The sequence below is a fragment of the Piliocolobus tephrosceles genome, chromosome 21 (assembly GCF_002776525.5).
Source record: "Piliocolobus tephrosceles isolate RC106 chromosome 21, ASM277652v3, whole genome shotgun sequence".
NCBI lineage: Eukaryota > Metazoa > Chordata > Mammalia > Primates > Cercopithecidae > Piliocolobus > Piliocolobus tephrosceles.
This window is the reverse complement of record NC_045454.1, coordinates 4998768-5012500: the sequence shown is the minus strand read 5'-3', so window position 1 is coordinate 5012500 and position 13733 is coordinate 4998768. Positions and strand designations below refer to the sequence as shown.

At 41.6% G+C, this 13733-nt stretch overlaps 1 protein-coding gene and 1 pseudogene across 1 annotated transcript; both read left to right on the top strand.

Annotated features, from left to right (window-relative positions):
* The first annotated feature begins 1884 nt into the window (after nucleotides 1–1884).
* LOC111530399 (zinc finger protein 761) lies at nucleotides 1885–11498 on the top strand. The gene is made up of 4 exons (XM_026452054.2): nucleotides 1885–1934; nucleotides 3204–3330; nucleotides 3468–3594; nucleotides 9172–11498. Exons 1-4 carry the CDS (start codon nucleotides 1885–1887, stop codon nucleotides 11436–11438), a joined length of 2571 nt encoding a protein of 856 aa, XP_026307839.2. The 3' UTR covers nucleotides 11439–11498.
* Nucleotides 11443–12291, top strand: LOC111530408 (annotated as a pseudogene).
* Nucleotides 12292–13733: the final 1442 nt, after the last annotated feature.

The following is a 13733-nucleotide window of genomic DNA, read 5'->3' as shown; positions in this document are numbered from 1 at the left end:
CTGGGAAGGGCTCACACCAGACATGGATGGAGACGGGGTGAGGGTCCTGTGGTGTGAGTGCTGTTGAGCAGCGGGGATTGTTCAGGGGCCACATCTGGATGCTCTGTCAGCTCTCTGTGGACCAGGATTAGAGCAGCTGCCAGTGGAAGTCAAGTATTCGTGTGCACAAAGTATGTGGTGAATTCCAGAAAAGGAGACCAATATGGAGAAATGTTTTCTGCCTGATTTTTTACTACACTTTTAGGTAATTGAGTGAGTTACTGTGTTTCTGACTCCAAAAATCTTACTGATTAGAATGGAAAGTTTGTACACAGACATGAATGATACAAGGTGTTTTATTCCATCATTATTTAAGAATATGAAATCAACCTAAATAATAGGAGGAGATTCATTAAACCATTCTTAGCACATGAAGCTCATGGAGACTGTGGTGTTACTGTGGAGAGGCTTGTGAAACAGGTGTTTTTAGTAAAAATGGTGATAATTTTTATTATCATTAGTATTATTATATTATGATAATGTTATTGTATTTCAAATATACGTAGTCTTGCTCTGTCGCCCAGGCTGAAGTGCAGTGACATGATTGTGGCTCATGGCCACCTCCATCTTCCAGGTTCGAGCAATTCTCCTGCCTCAACCTCCTGAGTAGCTACGATTATAAGCACACGTCACCATGCCCAGCTAATTTTGTTGTATTTTTATTAGTGACAGGGTATCGCCATGTTGGCCAGGCTGGTCTCAAACTACTGACCTCAGGTGATCTGCCCACCTCAGCCTCCTGGAGTGCTGGGATTACAAGTGCAAGCCACTGTGCCCAGCCCCAACAATTATTATTAAATATATATTTTTTCTATTTAAAGATCACATGATGAGTATATTTGTTTTGCGGTAAAACTGCAAGCAAAGCTGCAGCTTAGACGCTTGGCCGTAAGGCATCTCCTTTCCCAGTCATATCCTCCACCCTCCTTCCAGCCTCACTGGGGAGCCGCTACTGTCAGTTTTGTGCCAGGCATCAGAGCAAGTCTTGTATACGTATATTTCTGCATCATTATGAGACTTTAGAAAAAATTCTACAATAAATTTTTTAAAAAAAGTTTTTTACAAAAATTAGCTGGGCGTGGCGGCATGTGCCTGTAATCCAAGCTACTCAGGAAGCTGAGGCAGGAGAATCGCTTGAACCTGGGAGGCGCACATTGCAGTAGACATTGCAGTAGGATGTTGCAGAGACTGTGGCACTGCACTCCAGCCTAGGCACAGAGCAAGACTCCGTCTCAACAAAAAGAGAAAAAAAGTTTTTATATTTCTGTTTTCACTTTAGATTTGGGGCTACAGGTGAAGGTTTGTTACACAGGTAAACTAGTGTCATTGGGGTTTGTTGTACAGATTATTTCATCACTCTGATGTTAAGCCCCGTACCCAATAGTTATTTTTAATTAATTTATTTTTTTGAGACTGAGTTTTGCTCTTATTGCCCAGGCTGGAGTATAATGGTATGATCTCAAGTCGCTGCAACCTCTGCCTCCCGGGTTCAAGCGATTCTTCTGCCTCAGCTTCCCGAGTAGCTGAGATTACAGAGGTCTGCTACCATGCCTTGCTAATTTTTGTATTTTTAGTAGAGACAGGTTTCACCATGTTGACCAGGCTGATCTTGAACTCCTGACAGGTGATCCACCTGCCTCGGCCTCCCAAAGTGGTGGGATTACAGGCGTGAGCCGCTGCGTCTGGCACCCAATAGTTATTTTTTTCTGCCGCCTCCTTCCTCCTACCCTCCACCCTCAAGGAGACCCCAGTGTCTGTTGTTTTTTTCTTTGTGTTTTAGTAAATATTTTACTTTGATATTTGATTCTACTGGTTGTGAATTTACATGTTGTCCTGTTAGTAAACATGGCTGCCTTGCTCTTTGACATCTGCATTGGAAATTGGCTGAATGACAAGTGGGTCCTTTGTGATTTTTCCCTGTAAAAAGAGTGCCATAGGGGCTGCCTCTGCGCACACCTGCATTCCTGCAGATATCTGACGATTCCTGCAGGTCAGGCAGTTGAAAGGTGATTGCTTCCTCTAGGATGTGGCATTTCCTGTTTTCTTAGATCCCACAAGATTCCCCCCTGCCCCCAATTGCCGAAGTAGCCTTTTCCAGCAAGATGAGATTCCTCTTCAGTTAAACAAAACTTGCTACTTTTTATTAAAGCCTTTATATATATAAACACACACACACATACACATATACATACATATACACGCACAAATGTGTATATTTTGAACAACTTTTACAGTTTGAAAATCTGGGGAAAATGACAACCCTTTGTATTAACATCTAGTTTTTTGTGAGTCTGCATAGGCTTCATTATTTAGTTATATGTATATATAACATATATTATACATATATAACATAATGGATATATATTTGTTATGTATAACAAATATTTATATGTATTTGTTTTGTATATATAATATATATCTAACAAATATGTTATTTATATGTTATATATAACATATATGTTATATATGTTATATACATATATAAAATGGATTTTCATACTTTGAGTAATCTAGTTTTCATGTATTTTATTTTATTTTGAGACTGGGTCTCACTGCGTTGCCCAGGCTGGAGCACAGTGGCGTGATCTTAGCTCACTGCAACTTCCACCCTCAGGCTCAAACCACCTTCCTACCTCAGGCTCCCCAGTAGCTGGAACCACAGGTGCCTGCCACTATGCCCAGCTAATTTTTTTTTTTTTTTTTTTTTTGAGATGGAGTCTCTGTTCCCCAGGCTGGAGTGCAGTGGCGTGATTTTGGATCATTGCAACCTCTGTCTTCCAGAATCAAGCAATTCTGCTGTGTCAGCATCCCAGGGAGCTGAGATAACAGGCATGTGCCACTATGCCCACCCAGATACTAGTTTCTGATCTTTCATTGTGAATGTTGTCATCTCTGAAGACATCACCCATACTCTGTCTCATCTAGATACTGAATGTCACTTGGTATGTCGATAAAAGTTTCTTGGCTGGGCACAGTGGATCACGCCTGTAATTCCAACACTTTGAGAGGCTGAGTCAGGTGGATCACGAGGTCAGAGATTTGAGACCAACCTGGCCGATATGGTGAAACCCCATTTCTGCTAAAAATACAAAAGTTAACTGGTCATGGTGGCATGTGCCTGTAATTTCAGCTACTCAGGAGGCTAAGGCAGGAGAATCGCTTGATCCTGGGAGGTGGAGGTTGCAGTTAGAGGAGACTGCGCCATTGCACTCCGGCCTGAGCGACAGACTGAGACTCCACCTCAAAAAAAAAAAAAAGTTTAGTAAAACACAACTGGGAGGACAAAGTGTGGTGAGAAATCCCTTACTCAGATTTGTTAGAATATTCACTACATTTAAATCCATGCTTTCACCTCTCTCTCTTCTCATTTTCTGTAAAGATGAGAATTCCACCCATCACCATTTGGTTAAAATGTGTTTTCCTTTCAGGGTCTATTGACATTCAGGGATGTGGCCATAGAATTCTCTCAGGAGGAGTGGAAATGCCTGGACCCTGCTCAGAGGACTCTGTACAGGGACGTGATGGTGGAGAATTATAGGAACCTGGTCTCCCTGGGTGAGCATAGCTTCCCTCTAGAAGTGGGGATGTGCCCTTGCATATCTTTGTGTTTTGTCTTTTTTTAAGATACAGTGTCTTGCTCTGTCCCCCAAGGTGGAGTGCAATGGTGGGATCAGGGCTCACTGCAATCTTGAATTCCTGGGCTCAGGTGATTGTCCCACCTCAGCCTCTACCAGTAGCTGGTACAGGTGCATGCCACCATGTTGGGCAAATTTTTAGTTGTTTTTTTCCGGATGGGGTCTTGTTGTGTTGTTGAAATTCGTCTTGATCTCCTGGGCTCAAGAAATCCTCCTCAGTCTCCCGAGTAGCTGGGATTACAGGCGCCAACCCCCATACCTCATTATTGGCTTTTATTTTTAAGATTTTTGCGTATGTGCGGCCCATGGTGGCTCACGCCTGTAATCCCAGCACTTTGGGAGGCTGAAGTGGGCGGATCACGAGGTCAGGAGATCGAGACCAGCTTGGCCAACACGGTGAAACCCGGTATCTACTAAAAATACAAAAATTAGCTGGGTGTGGTGGCACTGGCCTGTAATCCCAGCTACTTAGGAGGCTGAGGCAGGAGAATTGCATGAACCTGGGAATCAGTTTGCAGTGAGCCAAGATCGCCAGTGCCCTCCAGCCTGGCGACACAGTGAGACTCCGTCTCAAAAAAATAAATAAAATAAAATATTTGCGTATGTGTGTCCTTAAGGCTAATATGAGTCTATGAGTTTCTTGTAGACAACACGTAGTTGGTTCCTGTTGATCGAGCCAGTGTTTGCCTTCTGAACGCAGAGTTAAATACTTACAGCTGAAGTATTACTGATGGAGAAGACCTTACCTTTGTGATTTTGTTACATATTATCTGTATTTCTTGTAGGTTTTTTTGATTCTTCATTTCTCATTTCCTGCTTTTTGTGTTTAATTGCTTTTTTGTGTAGACCTGCTTTGACTCCCTTCTTATTTCCTTTTTGTTTGTTTGTTTGTTTATGATGGAGTCTCACTCTGTTGCCAAGGCTACAGTTCAGTGGTATGGTCTTGGCTCACCCTGCAAGCTCCGCCTCTCGGGCTCAAACGATCCTTGTGCCCCAGTGGCTCACCCCTATAATCCCAGCACTGTGGGAGGCCGAGGCAGGCAAATCACCTGAGGTCAGGAGTTCAAAACCAGCCTGGCTAACATGGCGAAACTCCGTCTCTACTAAAATACAAAAATTGGCACAACACTGTTGTGGGCGCCTGTAATCCTGCTACTCAAGAATCTAACCCAGGAGAGTAACTTGAACCCGGGAGGTGGAGGTTGCAGTGAGCCAAGATTGTGCCACTGCACTCCAGCCTGGGTGACAGCATGAGCCTCTGTCTCAAAAAAAAAAAAAAATTCCATAACCTGCAAAAACTACTCTTTCTCTATTAGAATTCTGTGTTTATGTCAGAATTTTTTCTGTGTATGTTGCATTTTCATTAACATATATGTACAGTGTTTTTTCATGCTTTTTTCTTCTAAACAACAGAAAAAAAATTGAATTATGAAGAAAAGGTATACTTACACCAGTTTTCGTATCTGTCCTTTTATTTTCCTATTCATTTATTTATTTATTTGTTGATGAGATGAAGTTTTGTTCTTATCGCCTAGGCTGGGGTGCAATGGCACAATCTCGGGTCACTCCAACCTCCAACTCCCGGGTTCAAGTGATTCTCCTGCCTCAGTATCCCGAGTAGCTGAGATTACAGGTGTGTGCCACCATGCCTGGCTAATTTTGTTTTTTTTTTTTAGACGGAGTCTTGTTCTGTCGACCAGGCTGGATCGCAGTGGCGCGATCTCGGCTCCACCTCCCGGTTCATGCCATTCTCCTGCCTCAGCCTCCCAAGTAGCTGGGACTACAGGCGCCCGCCACTACACCTGGCTAATTTTTTGTATTTTTAGTAGAGACAGGGTTTTGTCATGTTAACCAGAATGGTCTTGATCTCCTGAACACATGATCCATCTGCCTTGGCCTCCCAAAGTGCTGGGATTACAGGCGTGAACCACCACGCCCAGCCATAATTTTGTATTTTAATAGACACAGGGTTTCTCCTTTTTTGATCAGGCTGGTCTGGAGCTCCCGCGCTCGAGTGATCCACCAACCTCAGCCTCCTAAACTGCTGGGATTACAGGTGTGAACCACCGCGCTCAGCCTCTCTGTCTTTTTATTTACATTTACTGGAAAACTTTATATATATTTGTGGGTTGGAGCTACTCTTTGGACTTCTTTCATTTCTTTCTTTCTTTTTTTTTTTTTTTTTTTTTAAGACAGAGTCTCAGTCTGTCACCCAGGCTGGAGTGTGGTGGTGCGATCTTGGCTAACTGCAACCTCTGCCTCCCAGGTTCAAGTGATTCTGCTGCTTCAGTCTCCCAAGTAGCTGGGACTACAGGCACATGCCACCACACCCGGCTAATTTTTTCTTTTTTGTAAAAATGGGGTTTCACTGTGTGAGCCAGGATGGTCTCAATCTCCTGACCTCGTGATCCTCCTGTGTCAGCCTCCCAAAATGCTGGGATTACAGGTGTGAACCACCATGCCTGGTCAGCCTCAAAGTTTTTAAAACATGTTATTGCTATAGATGCCTTCAAGTATTACAAGATTTATAGTACAGGCTCTAAACTTCCTTTGTTTAATCAGATTTGTCAGTCTTCGGTGATGTTGATGATGAGATGCTCCTGTTCCTGTCTCAGTCATTTCACTGTCCTGTCAGAAGTAGCTTAGACTGGCCAGCCGAGGTGGCTCATGCCTCTAATCCTAGCAGTTTGGGGTGTCAAGGTGGGCGGATCACTGGAAATCACAAGTTTGAGACCAGTCTGGCCAACATGATCAAACCTTGTATCTACTAAATACAAGAAATTGGCCGGGTGCGGTGGCTCAAACCTGTAATCCCAGCACTTTGGGAGGCTGAGAGGGGCAGATCACCTGAGTTTAGGGGTTTGAGCCCAGCCTGGCCAACACGGTGAAACCCCGTTGCTACCAAAAATTCAAAAATTAGCTGGGCATGGTGGCACATGGCTGTGATCCCAAGTACTCGAGAGGCTGAGGCAGGAGAATCACTTGAACCCGGGAGGTGGAGGTTGCAGTGAGCCAAGATTGCCCCACTGCACTCCAGTCCAGGTGACAAAGTGAGACTCCGGGCTGAGATGGGAGAATCTCTTGAGGCAGGAGAATCCTGTCACTACACTCCAGCCTGGGTGACAGAGCGTGACTCGGTCTCAAAAACAAACAGGAAAAGAAATAGCTTAAACTAGGAGGCTTCAGACATAGAAATTTATTTCTCATGAATTTGGAAAGTGAGAAATCCAAGAGCAAGTTGCCAGCCAAATTGGTTCCTGGTGAGAGCCTTCTTCATGGTTTAGTCCAGCCATCTTCCTGCCGTGTCCTGACATGGGGGAAGAGGAACAGAAAACGAGCTCTTTAATATCTCTTCTTATGAAAGCACAAGTCCTATTCATGACTAGTCAACACCCATGACCAAATTCTCTCAAAGGCCCCATCTGCAGGAACATCCTATTGGAGAATAAGAACTCTGAACATGGCTTTTGGCCAAGAAGAACATTCATACCAGGGAGCCTGCATCATATTTTTTATGTTTTTATTGTGCAATTTGATTTATAAAATGTTTTCTCTGATCTCAGTTTAAACATTTTCCCAGTACATATTCTATGTTTTATATTTCGTGCATAGTGAACTAGATAATTAAGGCCAACAATGCATATATATATAGAATTGCTGTATTGCCTGGCTGTTTCATAAATGTAGTTGTGACATGGTAATTGCACCCTCTGACAGTGTTATTCATTCTTTTTTTTTTTTTTTTTTGAAATGAAGTCTCACCCTGTCACTCAGGCTAGAGTGCAATGATGCGATCTCAGCTCACTATAACCTCTACTTCCCATGTTCAAATGATTCTCCTGCCTCAGCCTTCCAAATAGCTGAGATTACAGGCACTCACCACCATGACCAGCTAATTTTTTTGTATTTTTAGTAGAGTTGCGATTTCACCATGTTGGCCAGGCTACTCTTGAACTCCTGACTTCATGATCTGCCTGCCTCAGCCTCCCAAACTGCTGGACCTGAGCCACCGTGCCTGACCGTTAGTCAATTCTTATTCCTTATAATGCTGTGTACTTTTTTGACCTCATAAATCAGAAGGTAGTAATCTTAACATGTGTTTCAGTTCTTACATTGTGTGCTGGTTGTAAGTAGCAGTCTAGCATTTTTCTTAACAGGGAATTGTTTAGAATTTTGCGGTTTGTATAAATCTACTTATTATTTGCTTGCTGGTTTTATGGATTGCAGTATTTTACTAATTAAATTTTATGACTGTACATAAGGCTTTTCGGTATGGGTATATGTGTCAATATAACTGACACAGTCCACTAGTTAATGTCACAAAGTGCCCCTGGACGCTGTGGCTCACGCATGCCATCTCAGGACTTTGGGAGGCTGAGGCAGGTGGATTACTTGAGGTCAAAAGTTTGAGGCCAGCCTGGCCAAATGTTGAAACCTTATGTCCACTAAAAATACAAAAATTAGCCAAGCATGGTGGTGTGTGCCTTGAACCTAAAAGGTGGAGGTTGCAGTGAGGCAAGATCAGGCCATTGAACTCTGGCCCATTGTGACACAGCGAACCTTTGTCTCAAAAATATAAAAATTTTAAAAACATTTCAAATGTCACAATGTGCATTTTCTGCATGGATTTAGGTAATTTGATGACAGTTATTCAGAAAAACATTGGAATTTTTTTTTTTTTTTTTTTTTTTGAGACAGAGTCTTGCTCTGTTGCCCAGGTTGGAGTGCAGTTGCCAGATCTCAGCTCACTGCAAGCTCTGTCTCCTGGGTTTACGCCATTCTCCTGCCTCAGCCTCCCAAGTAGCCGGGACTACAGAAAAACATTGTGTTAACTTTTTTTTTTTTTTTGAGATGGAGTCTCACTTTGTCTCCCAGACTGAAGTACAGTAGTGCAATGTCAGCTCACTGCAACCTCAACCTTTTGGGTTCAAACGATTCTTGTGCCTCAGCCTCCTAAGTAGCTGGGACTACAGATGTGGGCCATCACGCCTGGCTAAATTTTGTAATCTTCTCAGTGCTATGATTGTTTGACAACACAGAATTTCCATTGATTTTGGTTATCCTTACATGAGGTTGTTGTGGATTATTTACCAATATAGTATATCATGTGGTCCTTTAGCATTTTTTTGTATACAGTAAATATGCTGTGAATATGAAGAATATATACTTTTCATTGATGTGACAGTGATGTTTTTTGCAAACTGTTAGACACTTTAGGGTCACAATGGAAAAATATTCCTTACTTTAGGCTACACATGTTTGTGCCCTGTCAGTATTTTGTCACGATGTTGGAAATAGGCTTCCGTAAAAATAATCCGAAGCACATGTAATCGCCCTTTATTTGTTAAAAAAATCTTACACTTTTCTGTTCCTAAACTTTGAGGGTCATGTTTGGAAGGTTTGAAATGAGTATTGTTTTTTGTGTCATATTTACACATTTCAACATTATTCACCATCTATACTTAATTTGAAACCTTTCGGTGTTTATATTTTATAGATATCTCTTCCAAATGCAAGATAAAGGAGTTCTTGTCAATAGCGCAAAGCAATAGAGAAGTGATCCACACAGGGACATTGCAAAGACATGAAAGTCATCACATTGGAGATTATTGCTTCCAGGATGTTGATAAAGATATTCATGACTTAGAGTTTCAGTGGCAAGAAGATGAAAGAAATGGCCATGAAGCACCCATGACAGAAATCAAAAAGTTGACAGGTAGTACAGACCGATATGATCAAAGACATGCTGGAAACAAGCCTATTAAAGAGCAGCTTGGATTAAGCTTTCATTCACATCTGCCTGAACTGCACATATTTCACACCGAAGAGAAAATTGATAATCAACTTGAGAGGTCTGTCAACAATGCTTCCTTGGTTTCAACAACCCAAAGAAATTTTTGTAGGCCCAAAACCCATATATCTAATAACTATGGGAATAATTGCCAGAATTCTTCATTATTTACACAGAAACAGGAAGTACACATAAGAGAAAAATCTTTCCAATGTAATGAGAGTGGCAAAGCCTTTAGTAATAGATCACTCTTAAGGAAACATCAGATAATCCATTTAGGAGAGAAACAATATAAATGTGATGTATGTGGCAAGCTCTTTAATCAGAAGCAATATCTTGTAGGCCATCGTAGATGTCACACTGGTGAGAAACCTTACAGTTGTAATGAGTGTGGCAAGACCTTCAGTCAGACGTCATCCCTTACATACCATCGTAGACTTCATACTGGAGAGAAACCTTACAAATGTGAAGAATGTGACAAAGCTTTCCATTTCAAATCAAACCTTGAAAGACATAGGAGAATTCATACTGAAGAGAAACCATACAAGTGTAGTGACTGTGGCAAGACATTTAGGCAGAAGTCAATCCTTACATGCCATCGTAGAGTTCATACCAAAGAGAAACCATACAAGTGTAATGAGTGTGGCAAGACATTTAGGCAGAAGTCATCCCTTACATGCCATCGTAGACTTCATACTGGAGAGAAACCTTATAAGTGTAATGAGTGTGGCAGGATCTTTAGGCACAAGTCATCTCTTACATGCCATCGTAGACTTCATACTGGAGAGAAACCTTACAAATGTGAAGAATGTGACAAAGCTTACAGTTTCAAATCAAACCTTGAAATACATCAGAAACTTCATACTGAAGACAGTCCTTACAAGTGTAATGAGTGTGGCAAGACCTTTAGCCGGACATCATCCCTTACATGCCATCGTAGACGTCATACTGGAGAGAAACCTTACAAATGTGAAGAATGTGACAAAGCATTCCGTTTCAAATCAAATCTTGAAAGACATAGGAGAATTCATACTGGAGAGAAACCATACAAGTGTAACGAGTGTGGCAAGACCTTTAGTCGGAAGTCATACCTTACATGCCATTGTAGACTTCATACTGGAGAGAAACCTTACAAGTGTAATGAATGTGGCAAGACATTTAGTCACAAGTCATCCCTCACATGCCATTGTAGACTTCATTCTGCAGAGAAACCTTACAAGTGTAATGAGTGTGGCAAGACCTTCAATCAGCAGTTAACCCTTAAACACCATCGTAGACTTCATACTGGAGAGAGACCTTACAAATGTGAAGAATGTGACAAAGCTTACAGTTTCAAATCAAACCTTGAAATCCAACAGAAAATTCATACTGAAGAGAATCCTTACAAGTGTAATGAGTGTGGCAAGACCTTCAGCCGGACATCATCCCTTACATGCCATCGTAGACTTCATACTGGAGAGAAACCTTACAAATGTGAAGAATGTGACAAAGCTTTCCGTGTGAAATCAAACCTTGAAGGACACAGGAGAATTCATACTGGAGAGAAACCATACAAGTGTAATGAGTGTGGCAAGACTTTTAGTCGGAAGTCATATTTTACATGCCATCATAGACTTCATACTGGAGAGAAACCTTACAAGTGTAATGAATGTGGCAAGACCTTTAGTCAGAAGTCATCCCTTATATGCCATCATAGACTTCATACTGGAGAGAAACCTTACAAGTGTAATGAGTGTGGCAAGACCTTTAGTCAGAAGTCAAACCTTACCTGCCATCGTAGACTTCATACTGGAGAGAAACCTTACAAGTGTAATGAGTGTGGCAAGAACTTTAGTCAGAAGTCGTATCTTACATGCCATCGTAGACTTCATACTGGAGAAAAACCTTACAAGTGTAATGAATGTGGTGAGGTTTTTAATCAACAAGCACACCTGGCAGGTCATCATAGAATTCACACTGGAGAGAAGACTTAGAAACATGAAGCATGTGACAAAGTTTACAGTTGCAAATCAAGCCTTGAAAGACAGGAGAATTCATACTGTACAGAAAGCTTACAAATGTGAAGAATGTCACAAAGTTTTCAGTCACACATCAAACCTTGAAAGACATAGGAGAATTCCTACTGGAGAAAAACCATAAATATGTAAGAGTTTGTGACAAGGCTTTCAGGAGTGATTCGCACCTGGCACAACATCCTAGAATTCACACTGGAGAGAAGCCTTACAAGTGTAATGAGTGTGACAGAGTCTTTATTGGGCAGTCAGCACTTGTTTACCATCAGGCAATTCGTGGTGTAGGGAAATTTTACTGATGTAATGATTGTCACAAAGTCTTCAGTAATGCTACAACCATTGTGAATCATTGGAGAATCCATAATGAAGAGAGATCATACTAGTGTAATAAATTTGGCAGATTTTTCAGATGTTCATACCTTGCAGTTCATCGGTGAACTCATGCTGGAGAGAAACCTTACAAATGTCATGATTGTGGCAATGTCTTCAGTCAAGCTTCATCCTATGCAAAACATAGGATAATTCATACAGGAGAGAAACCTCACAAGTGTGATGATTGTGGCAAAGCCTTTACTTCACATGTCATTAGACATCAGAGAATGCATACTGGACAGAAATCTTACAAATGTCATCACGGTGCCGAGGTCTTCAGTCTGAGTTCACTCCTTGCAGAATATCAGAAAATTCATTTTGCCGGGCGCGGTGGCTCAAGCCTGTAATCCCAGCACTTTGGGAGGCCGAGACGGGCGGATCACGAGGTCAGGAGATCGAGACCATCCTGGCTAACACGGTGAAACCCCGTCTCTACTAAAAATACAAAAACTAGCTGGGCGAGGTGGCGGGCGCCTGTAGTCTCAGCTACTCGGGAGGCTGAGGCAGGAGAATGGCGTAAACCCGGGAGGCGGAGCTTGCAGTGAGCTGAGATCCAGCCACTGCACTCCAGTCCGGGCGACAGAGCAAGACTCCGCCTCAAAAAAAAAAAAAAAAAGAAAATTCATTTTGGATGTAGTTGTTCCAAATGCAATGAGTAGAGCAAACAATTAAGCATTAATTGACATTAGAGTCAATTCAGCATTGACTTGAGTTTGAGTTGACTTAACGTTGAGTTCAAGCATTAATTGACATTGAAGTGTTTATGTTAAGAGGATTAGGCCAGGCACAGTGGCTAACACCTGTAATCCAAGCGCTTTGGGAGGCCAAGGTGGGTACATCACTTGAGGTCAGGAGTTTGAGATCAGCCTGGCCAACAGATGTGAGCCATTTTTCCTGCCTGTTTTTCATTTCTTTAACAAAAACTGATAGGGATTTTTATGGGTATTGTGTTGAATCTAAATCACATTGGGTTATATGATCATTTAACAGTATTAATTTTTCCAAACCATCAATATGGGTTGTAGCTCTATGTTTTTAATCATTTCAATCAATGTTTGTAGATGTCAAGGTACAAATTTCTGACCTTTTTATGTTTATTTCTAAGTATTTCTTAACTTAAGTTCTTCAGTAAATGGAAGTGTTTTAAAATTTTATTTTAAAATTGTTTATTGTTAAACTGTGGAAATTCAACTAATTTTTGGTGCTAATACGGTATTGTGCAAATCCACTGAATATGTTACTTAGTTCCAGTAGTATTTTGGTTGACTCTGTGATTTTCTACACAGAAGATCATGTCGTCTACAAACAAATATGGTTTTACTTCTTTCTTTCTGACTTGGATGAGTTTTATTTCCTCTGCTATTTAATTCCTCTGGCTAGGACAGCCAGTATTGATTGAATAGAAGGGGTGAGCACATTATAGCATCATGTGAGATCCTACAGGAAAAGCATTCCATTTTTGTTGCTTGGTTATTTACTCTTTGATCATTTCATGGATGGTCTTTCTATTGTTGAGGTAAATTTCCTTTTCTATCTATTTTGTTTAGGATTTCTATGATGACTGGATTTTGAATTTTGTGAAATACTTTTTCTCCATCTATTAAGATGATGTCTAGCTGGGCGAGGTGGTGAGTGCCTGTAGTCCCAGCTACTTGGGAGGCTGAGGCAGGAGAATGGCGTAAACCCAGGAGGTGGAGCTTGCAGTGAGCTGAGATCTGGCCACTGCACTCCAGCCTGGGCGACAGAGCGAGACTCCGTCTCCAAAAAAAAAAAAAAGATGATGTGGTTTTCCTCTTTCATTCTGTTCAAGTGGTATATATCACATTGATTTGCTTGAATGTGTTGAACCATCCTTGCATTCCAGAAATAAGTGGCACTCGAATA

Coding starts and splice junctions, on each gene's coding strand:
- LOC111530399 (XM_026452054.2), top strand. CDS start 1,885: ATGGCTGCCTTGCTCTTTGACATCTGCATTGGAAATTGGCTGAATGAC. Junction 1,935..3,203: donor GGAAATTGGCTGAATGACAA/GTGGGTCCTTTG, acceptor AGAATCGCTTGA/TCCTGGGAGGTGGAGGTTGC. Junction 3,331..3,467: donor AACTGGGAGGACAAAGTGTG/GTGAGAAATCCC, acceptor TTTTCCTTTCAG/GGTCTATTGACATTCAGGGA.